This window comes from Pseudochaenichthys georgianus, chromosome 7, assembly GCF_902827115.2.
Source record: "Pseudochaenichthys georgianus chromosome 7, fPseGeo1.2, whole genome shotgun sequence".
Lineage (NCBI taxonomy): Eukaryota > Metazoa > Chordata > Actinopteri > Perciformes > Channichthyidae > Pseudochaenichthys > Pseudochaenichthys georgianus.
Window position 1 is genome coordinate 14,405,817 of NC_047509.1, and position 11,739 is coordinate 14,417,555.

Consider the following 11,739-nt stretch of genomic DNA (forward strand, 5'->3'; position numbering starts at 1 on the left):
TTAATATCAACTTTATCAAATGGAGCACACCTGAAGTTGTATTCAGCATAGGACCCCGAAGAACATGAAATCCATGTTCACACATTCATTATCACTCTGTGGGCTCCAAGTTTCAGAGGAAGGAACATCACTTATGATAAGGTGTTGGTGGACTTGTTTTCACTGACATGAGGGAAGAGAGTATTAATTCCAGAGGGAAATTCCATTCCATTTGAACCATGTCCATTTTCTTAATTTGTTTGATAACTAAAGATCCAGAGCATTACGGATATATCCCGTGGGTCCATTCGGCGTAAAAACCCATCGGCCTTGCGCTCGCAGCACAGCGTTGATGAAGGAGCCAGCGTTGCAGAACAAACAGAAGACCAGGTAATGGCACTCTTAGGATATATAACTTGTTTATTTACAGTACCTGTGTCCTCCTCGTTCTCTGCACAACTTTCTGTGCTCCAGCTTGGGCAGACTCTACTGTTTATTCTATGATTTCCCTACGGCCACTGGCTTTCTCCGACACTCACAGGTGTCTCCTCTCTCTCTTTCACTGTCACGTCACTGTGTTCGTCTCCAACCCAAAACAGGTGCAGCTGATCCACAGTAAGAACACCTCCACACCAGCCAGCCCCACGTCTCCCGCTGTGCCTGCAGGGGGCGCCACAACCTGGACAGACAACAAGGGGGCAGAGAAGGGGAAGGGCCCTTCAGAAGGGAACCCAGAGGCGGGCAGAGACCCCTTCAACATGAAGCCGTGAGTGACCTCTCATTTTCACTCCTTTGAGTTGATAGATGTAAATGTATCAAACGTTTCAAACCTATTGAGTTTTTGATACTTATTAAATAATATGCCGTCAGTTTCTATGTTTCTCTGTAATAGAACATGCACAATAATAATAATAATTCCTTGCATTTATTATAGCGCTTTTCCAGTGCTCAAAGCGCTTTACAGATACACATTACACATATTTTTTTATACATGCAATGGTCACTGTGGACGATCCCCACAGGAGCAAGTTCAGGTGAAGTGTCTTGCCCAAGGACACAACGGCTTTACAGACGCAGCACCCCCTTGATCTGATAATCATTGCACAGCGCACTGCGCCACACCGTCCATCTTCACGCCTCGAAGTCATCGAGGCGCTTTTACAAGTACCACACATTGATATTATACATGTACTGTGGACAATACCCACAGGAGCAAATCCGGGTGAAGTGTCTTGCCCAACGACACAACGGCCTGACGCAGTGGTGGCAGGAGCGGGTTTCGAACTGGAGTTCCCCAGCACCCCCCTTGATCTGATGATCAGATGCACAGACCACTGCGCCACCCGTCCCATAATCTACCAATGGTGCTAACCGTCCTATGCATTTCTCTTCAAATGTTTTGAACATGGTGCAACTGCACCTGTAGCAGACTCTAGAAAGATTTTACACATCACTATTTATTTTATTTATTTATTTATTTAATCCTTTATTTGGCAGGGACAATGCACAGTAATGAATACTTAAAAATTCAAATGTGTCAAGTGTAACAGTGCCAGATTTAACTTTGAGCTCATTTCCATCCGCAGTCCCTCACATAAAACATTCAAGAAAATTACATTACAACATAGCAAAAACAAAATACATGATATGCAAAAAGTGCAAAAGAGCAAGAGCAGCATACACAAGTATTTACCACATGGCAGTACAATATAGCAGCTACGACATATAAAGTGCAAGAGAAGATAAAAGTGCTACATAAAGTGCAAGAGGAGATACCCCTGTATTAAAGTGCATTTAGCGGTGATCGCACGTCTGTTTGTTTCTCAACCATTATTTAAGTTGACCTTTAAAGCTATTGAGAGTGGGATAATCCCGTATCTCAGTTGGGAGGCTATTCCAGAATGAGCTGCCTTTAACGGAGAGGACATTTTGTCCAAAAGTGGTCCGTCTATGGTGGACTTCACAGTCCCCTCTGGTTTCTGACCTAGTGCAGCGTCCAGTGTGTTTTTTGTAGATGAATTCCCCTAAGGGAGGGGGGCCAGTCCATGTAAACATTTATTAAAAAAACACATACTTTTAAAAGATTTTAAATCGTCAAAACTCAAGAAATTGTGTTTTTCAAGTATGGTATGAATTTGGCTTTCTGTCAAACACCTTGATAGCTCTCTTGTACAGCTGTTCTATGGGTTTCAGGTTTGTGGCAAAAGCAAACGTGGGATAATGTGAGTCATACAGTGGAGGAATGACTTTGCAGCATTGACAGTTAAGAAAGGTCTGATTTGTTTAAAATGTTGCAAGTTGAATTTAACGGTATTGGATACTTTCTTAATATGTTTCTTAAAAGTCAAGTTCGAGTCCAGTATGACTCTAAGATACTTGAAGTGGGAGACTAGTTCTATTTCTGCTCCGTTTAAAAACACATTGGATCCTTCGATTTTGACTGGTCGTTTACTGAACATCATGCATACTGTTTTTTTTACATTTAACTGTAAGCAAATGTTGTTCAGCCAGTGTTGAACCTTGTCCAAAGCACTTGAGAGACAGGATGTGATTATTTCAGTATTTTTCCCCTGTACAAAGATGACCGCGTCATCGGCATACATTTGTACATTCAAATCAGGACATACATTAGGCAAGTCATTAATGTACAGAGAAAACAGTAATGGTCCAAGAATGGAACCTTGTGGAACCCCAACAGGGTTGACAAGGTAGAGGGATTTGGTACCGTTGACCAAAACACACTGTTCTCTGTTCAATAAGTAAGACTCAACCCACTGTATTGAATCTGCCGAAAAATTGAAATACGTCAGCTTTGTAAGGAGCACTTGGTGGTCAACAGTGTCAAAAGCCTTCCTGAGATCAATGAAGACAGCACCTACATATGGGCTTGTGTCCAACATAGATGTAATCTTTTCCACAAAGACACAGTTAGCTGTCTCAGTGGAGTGGTGAGCACGAAAACCAAACTGCATTGGGTGGAGTGGAGCGAAACCTTTGTCTAAATGTTTGGTGATTAGTTTTGACACCCATTTCTCAGCTATTTTAGAGACACAGGGGAGGATGCTGATTGGTCTGTAGTTGGACATCATTGCCTTATCCCCAGATTAAAAAATCGGTGTCACCGTGGCCACCTTCCAGGATGATGGAACTTCCCTCGTGCTATTAGATTTATTTACTAGCATACTAATTGGTCTTATACTGTCAATATCTGTCTTTATAAAGTTGGTGTCTATATGCATCCCTAGCCTTAGAACCTTTTAACCCTAAGATTATATTTTTTACCTCCACCTCTGTGATTTCCTGCAAGTCAAAAACTGGATGTGTTTCCACAGTCGGGCTATGGGAGACCTCAGATGGCAGGAAGAGCTTTGTGATGTCCAGAGCACTATTTATAAAATACTCATTTAGAGAGATGGCCAACACTGCAGGGTCTTTTATCAGGGCGTCATTGATTTTTAATTCTAGAGCATTATTTTCCTGTTTCTTATGTTTACCTAATAGTTTATTTAGGATTTGCAAAACGTTTTTACTGTTACTTTTCGCACCTTCAATTATATTGATTTAAAAGTTTGCTTTGGCCTGTCTTATTGTTTGTGTTACCTTGTTACGAGCATGAGTGAATTTCTGTCCGTCAGTGGATAGTCCGGATTTCAAGCTCTGCTTTAATAGTTGGTCTCTGGATTTCATTAAATTCCTGCACTGTAGATTCAGCCAGGGAAGATGATGTTCCTTCCTGTCCCTAAGGCACCCTTTCCTTGAGAAGGAAGACATTGTATCATTAATTTTAGATATAAACGGATTACTGTTTTCACCAATGTCTTCAGAGGACAGAGTGTCCCCCCAATTCATCATTTTCACTGCCTCCCTAAAACGTTGTTGCAGGTTTTTGGGGATGAAGCGAGAACCGAAGGCAGGGGTTTGAGCCGTGGCCCTGAACCTTTTTTTTGTGAGTTTCCTGGCAAACACAACAGGATTATGGTCAGAAAGACCAGTCAGGAAGTTGTAGGTTTTAACTATTCTGTCAGCTTTGTTTGTAAATAATAAATCTATCATAGTCTTGGAGGTTTTGGTTATTCTAGTCGGTTGATCCATTAGTTGTATTAAGTGTTTATCCGTGATCCGTTTTAAGCTTTTTCTATTTTGTTTGTCATTCCAGTTGATATTAAAGTCTCCTACAATAATTAGCTCTTTGTTGGAGTCACAGGAATTCAGCGGGAGTTTTACCTGGTCATAGAAACCCACCTTAGCGGTGAGTTGTCGATACAGGAAAGTCATGGTGAGGGACATTTCCTCAGATAGTGTGATTTCCACACCAACACAATCAAACTCAATATTAGCTGGGAGTGCAATCTCCCTACAGCTTCCAGCAGAGAATGCGGACATGACACAACATCAACACACAGAGAAGTAAATATTTGTGTATATTGACCTATTGAACCATGCTCAAGTTTAAAGGAGATACATTGTGTTTCTGTGCACGTGACACACATAAACAACTTAAACCACTATCAAATGTAGCTTCCTGTGCACCTGTGCAAACGTGTCCTTCCGTAAATTCACTGTAAATATGTTCCCCCTTACATGCTGCTGCAGAGAATGGGAGAACTTGTAAGTATTGACATTTTGCAGGGATTCACATTGTGTGAGCTGAGCAGCTGACAGAATGATTTGTAAACCTAATGTGGCCTTTTGTTTCTGCCATCAGGAGCCAGGTTGACGTGAGGCGCATGCACACGGCGATGAGGCTCAATGAGGTCATCATGAAGAAGTCAAAGGAGGCAAAACTCGTCCTGCTCAACATGCCGGGACCACCCAAGAACCGTGTGGGCAATGAAAACTGTATCCTTTATCATCATGCATACAACAACATACTGTATTACATGTATTTTTGTGAACTTTACTCATTCATTTCAGTTCAGATCCTTGCAACAAGGCAGCACAAAAACATAAAACCCAACACAATCACTGTAAGATAACTGGAAACATTGACAATGCTGAGACTTAACGTGCGATACAGAATAGAATAAAAGGTTAAGTTAATAAAAGCAAAGAAAGAATGCAACAATAAAAACAGACATTCTGCCATTTATAGTATATTATCACTAGAGGCTGCATTTCGCTTGTGTTTTTCCAGCTAAAAAAGTATTTTGGTGTCAGGTAAGCAAGTTACTTTCCTTAATGTTATTGTTTTTCAGACATGGAGTTCCTCGAGGTGCTCACTGAAGGTCTCAATCGGGTCCTCCTTGTGCGTGGCGGAGGACGGGAGGTTATCACCATCTACTCTTGAAGGACTTAAAGGTCTTTTAAGGGCACGCTCACCTTCGCTGGACTCTGTCCCCTATCTTATTGTTTCAGGAAAATTCTCCCACACCATCATATATCTCCTCATCTCCTCATTGGAGGGATGATCTTGAGAATCAGAATACCTTTATTCGTCCCACAGAGGGGAAAAAGCTTGTTAGTGTACACACTAGATTCTTAAAGAATCTAACTGAAAAAATCCTAGCTTAGGGTTGCCAACCGTTTTTGAGTGAAACAAGCTAGCATCACTTGCTTAAAAAGTGGTCTGCAACTGTTTGTACTCTCTTATTAGCTGATAACAGCAGATGAGTTTATAATTAGTTCTGACTCAGGTAAAACAAAAGACTCCAAAAACTTTATTTTGTTCTCAGAAAATGGAAGGTTTTCTTTCCCTTTTTTGACTTCAACTTTCTTTCCTGTTGCTTTCGTTCTTGGTCCTTTGTTAAAAGAGAAATGTTTTTTTTATTTTTCTGTTATTTATGTATGTATTTATTATGATATATTGGGTATGTATTTATGTATTTATGTCTGTCTTTGTCCTAGTCTGTTTTTGTCTTTCACTGTATGGTTGGAACTGGAAGTATTAATACTAGACACTTTCATATTTATTAATAGGAGTATTAAAATAGCAGAGGATCTAGTTGTTAATATGTAAAAACATCCCCCAAACCAACTACCTGGATGAAATATACTTACCAATGGTTTGAACTAACCTTTGAGCAAAATGTATGATATAAACAATTGTTTTGATACCCGTTTTGAAATGTAGTCTAACATATGAAAAGAAATACCTAAATATTTTAATCTTAACTTTTTAGTTTAGATGTTATGTGAAATCTCAAAAAGATTCAGACCTGGCATCTCTACATGTGTTTAAAATATATTATTATAATGTCAAATGTTATGGTGAAGGTTAATGAATCCACTTAAATATATTTATGTCAAACACGTTTAACTGCATAAGTCAGTTTAAGATAGATAAGCATACAGCATAAAAGTTAATCTTAGAGAGTTTATTTTTTTAATTGTATCAGAAATTCTAGAAATAATTTAAACTATAAATTGTATTTTATGCATGTGCGTAGTGCACTGCCTTGCTATTCAAGTATTTAGTTAAACTACTTAAAATGCTTATTTGCTGCCATACTATTGCACACTATTGGAGCATCTGAAGTAATAAACTTTGATATTGTCAAGGCAAACGCAGGCATTAAATGCAGACGCCCAACAATACCTTGGAATGAGGAATCTCAGAAGGGTTAAGTAAAAGTGGTTGAGGATGTTTTATCCACTAAGTTATATTATCCTGCAGAGTACCCCTCAGACGTTTAGTTTGTGTATGTGTGACAGTGATATTTAGTTTATTTTTGTGTGCAATTTAGTCATTTCTGGACATATTATTATATTAATTATTATTATTAATATGTGTTGTTTTGTCATCGATATTCACACTTGTTAAAATCCGCTGATTTGCAAAAGTTATATACTAGGATATGAACCGTAAGGGTAGGGCGATCTTGCATAAACTTGCACTGGAAAATGCATAGTTTGTGACATCAGGAAGGCAACAAGGCATAGGCCTATAGTTTTAATAGTTAATGATGAAAGTTGTTGTCCAAATTTGTATTTACACAGTAGTTTGATTTATTGCCCTCTTCCGTTTGGCCTATAGCGCCATAACGAATTTGACTCTGAATTCTGAACAACTTTCTAGAAAATAGCATTCAGTATCTTTCAAAGGAAAATGCTAGACTTCAAATGTTTTTATACATGTATTGTTTGTAACGCTGTAGAAGATTACCCACGTAATCACACACATTGATATGTCCTCTTTTTGGTTAATATCTGTGCAGTCCTCAGTGTTTCCCTTATAACTCTGAAAAGTGTGGGTGCAGAACTATAACAACGGTACTGATTCATAAGAAGATTCAATTCAATTCAAATTGGATGCTGCGTATCACAGTGCTCTGAGATTTGTCACAAATTGTAAAGCGCTTACACATCACTGTACACTGTATACCAAGGCAGGTTTACCATCACTCTCTGTACGGAGGCTCAGTCATTGGTACACGTTTATCTATAAAGCTTTGTTGGGTAAACTCCCGTATTATATCTGCTCTCTGATAACACAGAGAGTTGCAAGCAGCTATTGTCTGAGGTCACATGATGAAGTCTTGTTAGATGTGCCAAGAGCAAGGACTGTCTTCGGTAAGACAGCTTTTATGTGCGCAGCTCCACTTGCTTGGAACAATCTTCAGCAAGAATTGAAACTGAGCAATCTCATTCCTCTGCATGTTTTTAAAGCTAGGGTAAATTAAATGCTTGCTGATACAATGGGCACTTGTAAATGTCTATAACTATGTATCCTGTAAATATAATGTATAATGTCCTTTATTGTTTTATGTTTCATGTGGAATCTATATGCTGCAGGTCTCCCTTGAAAAAGAGATCTATGATCTCAATGGGACCAATCTGAATAAATAAAGGTTTGAAATGAAATGAAATGAAAGATGGTTGAGCTCTCCAGGTGGATCAGTCACCGGTCTGCAGAAGTCTGCATTTTCCAACTTCCTCACACAGAAAGTGTGTTTATGTGTGTGCGCTGTGTGGACCTGATACACTGGGTTTGAGTGACGACAGTGTGTGTAGCCTAACATAACAGCAAGACAGAGCGAAGATGGGATACTTGTACATGTGTGTGATTTTAGGTTTTAGAGATAATGTGTAATGTGTGTAAACACAGGTTTTATAGATATCACAAAGGCAGTTTGTATTGTCTTTTAAAATTATAAACGTTGTGTTATGTTCTACCATGTATTATGCAATCATAAACAAGTAATGGTTTGAATAAACCATTTTATATGTCTGCACAAATTGAAGTTAATTAAAATAATTTTAATACAACTGTGACAGTTCAAGTGTCAGTCATCTTCCTCTCTTACAGTGTCTGCTTATACTGTAGATCAATTGGGTTTTATTAGCAATGATTGTTTGTAATTTTGCAAGTGTTGATTGCATGCCTCACCTTTTCAGAACTTGTGATCACACTAGAAAAACAAAGCACTTTCTATGATGTGCAAATGAAACTGTTCTTGCTCAGTTATGTCAGTGATAATAAAACCACATTCCCGTCCTAAGCTCAAAGGAAACACGAATACATCAACTCTGTGACACATTTACCATCTTAGTTTAGTATTAGCATGCTTACATTGGATAATGTGTACAAAGAACAGCAGAAGAGTATTTAAAGGCGTTTAGTCATTAACTTAACAGCATGAGGCTTTTATTGAGGATTTTTCCAATGCACCTTGAACTTTTCGGACCAGATTAAATCAGTTGCAGAGTTGAGAATAGATCAATTGTTCCAGTGCTACTATTTTAAAGGAGGCTCATAAACAACATGTTCACAGGCATGAAAATGTGTTGCTGAGTGTACAGTTGTTGCACAGTCTCTTAACCCATCTCTGCAGCCTGCTCTGATATGCATTCAGAAAGATCATATCAATGATCTATGACCTGCAACACTGCAGACACATCGTTAACAAGACCAAACCAGTTTTATTTTAGTTTTTCATGTTATATATAATGCTAAGAGGATCACCAGCAACAATAAACTATCTCATGTCAGCTTGTGTGCTCGGTCATAAGCTGGCAACAACAATGCGCCCAAGCTGCTCCTCCTTAAGAGAGATAGCAGCAATACCCAAGGCCGTAGACCTATGCCATCGGAAAGGAGACAGTGAAAAGAGGAAAATTATTAACTGTGTCAAAGGTTGAATACATAAGCAAACTATTCCCCAACAATAGGTAGTTATGCCTTTGGCCTGTCTTAGTTAAACACAGTCTGAAAGAAACATTGCCTGCCATTTCCTACAAGAGATTTCAAAATGAGGGGAAAGTCAACCAACCTTCGAATAAGGTTACCTGTATTTCTTTTTGTTGCACAGGTGACCATTGTTGCCTTGTATGCTGCCTTTGTCACCTACGATGACCAAGCGGATGCCAGATTTCAGAATAACAGGACTAAACCCATGGAGAATGCTGTATACAAGGACTATCCTATTTTTACAGACATACAGGTTATAATATTTCTCGGCTTTGGGTGCCTATTTGCATTTTTTCGACTCTACGGCTTTGGTGGGATGGTTTTTAACCTTCTAACTGCTGCTTTTTCAATCCAGTGGGCTATTCTGGTGCAGGGCTACTTCCAGTTCAGCCATGATGGTAAGATCCACCTTGGAGTGATTAACCTCATATATGCAGAGTTTGCCTGTGCAGTGGTGCTGATATCTTTCGGGGCAGTGCTGGGGAAGACGAGCCCGCTGCAGCTGCTGGTCATGGCTCTGCTTGAAGTGCCAGTGTTCGCACTCACAGAATGGGCTGTGCTCAAGTATCTGAAGATAAATGATTCAGGAGGATCCATTCTTATTCACCTGTTTGCATGTTATTTCGGCCTGGGTGTCACTTTTGTGCTGTACAGGCCTCACCTGAATGAAGGCCATGCAAAGGCGAACACCAGCTACCAGTCTGATATCCTGTCTTTGATCGGGACTTTGTTCCTCTGGGTTTTTTGGCCTTCCTTCAACTCATCACTGACCCTGAAAGGAGACGACCAGCATAGAGCCATCCTGCACACCTTCATCGGCCTCAGTGCCTCCACGCTCACAGCCTTTGCTCTCTCTGCCATGCTGAACAAAAATGGTAAGATCACCATATCCGACATTCAGAATGTGACCCTGGCTGGAGGGGTGACAGTGGGGGCGTCTGTGGATATGATGATAACTCCTGCAGCTGCATATGCTCTGGGTATGATGGGCTGCACTGCATGCATGCTGGGCTACAAATACTTGAGCCCCTTCCTGGCACAGCGTTTCAGGATCCAGGATCAGTGTGGAATACATAATCTGCACGGTTTGACAGGACTTATATCCTGTGCTGCAGGGATATGTGCTATTCTGATGGCTGATGAGGAGATGTATGGACCCAGTTTGTATGAGATATTTTCCCACAGAGCACCAGTAGAGGGAGACCCTAAACTGCACAAGCTCCAGATTTTGATCCCTGGTTTACAGCCAGGGTTGGGGAGGACTGCCCGGGAACAGGCTCTCTTCCAGGTCGCAGCTGTGTTCTCCACTATAGGAGTGTCAACGCTGGGAGGCATCCTCACAGGCTTCGTCTTGAAGCTGCCGTACCTCGCACCACCATCCGATGTCTTCTGTTTTGACGATCAGCTGTTTTTTGAAGTTCCTCCAGACTATGATTCACCACTAAAACTCAACAACATAGATGATTCTGCTGCCTGACATGGATCTGACATGTATAGTATGGGCAGGGTCGGCTTCATGGGGGGTCATTCGCGGGCCATGCCCCCTCAAACAAGTCACTGTGCCCCCCCCCCCCAACGCAGTGCAGGCAAGCCCTGCCACTTTGCCGTTTTTTTGTTTTGTTATCATACAATAAGTGAAAACGTTTCCACAAAATGTTTTTTTGTGTGAAATAAATCAGAAATAAAGAATACAAATAAAAAACACAGCCTGAGGTGTGCTCACTGCTGCTCGTTGATTGGTGTGTTGCTTGACCAATGACCCCCGGGCCCCGACCTTGACCGTAAGACCCCACGGTTTGATGATTGATAGGTGTGTGGGCTGTCTTTCATTTTGACACACAGAACAATGGGGGCAATCCACCCTTATCCACAATGTAAAGTAATTCACAGCCTCTTCCCTCTTCTCTCTGTGAGGAGCAGCAGGTTCAGCTTTCAGAACAAAGTAACAAAAAACTAAAATGGCATTCATTTTTTTAAATATGTTGTGTAGTAATAGATTTTTTTTTTTTCTTCTCAAGAGAGTACCAGAATGTGTATTTTTTTTTTAAATCTCCTGGGGGACAATCCCCCCAGACCCCCCTGCAGGGGTTGGGTTTTCAGCATGTCAACTCTTTCACTTGTGGGGAAATTGCAGGATTGGCTCCAGGTCGCCCTTTTTATTTACTACAATTCAATTTGGATTGAGACAGGGAAATAATCTAAACCTCACGCGTGGCGTATCACTGTCAAGGGGAGCGTGTATGTAATTGCATTGCAAATACTGATTTGAGCCCCACCACTATATGGGTTAGCCCTACCATAGATTACCCAACAAAAATACTCTGGAGCCGCCATTTCCTACAGCTCAGTGAGGTAAGGTCAGGACTCTGTCAGTGTTTAGATAATTCACTTAAGTTATCTCAGTGGGTCTCAAACGGTTTGGTCACCATTTATGTAAAGAAGTATTTCAGAGGAACACCTTGATACGATCATTGTAGTTATTAAAAAATAAGAGAATAAATGAAAAACAGGTATGAAATACTATAGGACATTTAGGGGTGTAACGGTTCACAGAAGTCACGGTTCGGTTCGTACCTCGGTTTGGGGGTCACGGTTCGGTACGGTTCGGTACAACAAGAAAAAGAAGGAAAAAA

The 11,739-nt window shown here is 40.5% G+C and overlaps 1 protein-coding gene across 1 annotated transcript in view; it reads left to right on the top strand.

Annotated features, from left to right (window-relative positions):
* The window catches only part of LOC117449870 (solute carrier family 12 member 5-like), a 56,404-nt gene extending 45,341 nt beyond the window's left edge, over nt 1–11,063 (top strand). The window contains exons 21-24 of the mRNA XM_034087773.2: nt 253–369; nt 579–745; nt 4,685–4,802; nt 9,294–11,063. Coding sequence (XP_033943664.1) covers nt 253–369; nt 579–745; nt 4,685–4,802; nt 9,294–10,583 — 1,692 coding nt within the window. The 3' untranslated portion in view covers nt 10,584–11,063. The remainder of the gene's footprint in view (nt 1–252; nt 370–578; nt 746–4,684; nt 4,803–9,293) is intronic.
* Nucleotides 11,064–11,739: the final 676 nt, after the last annotated feature.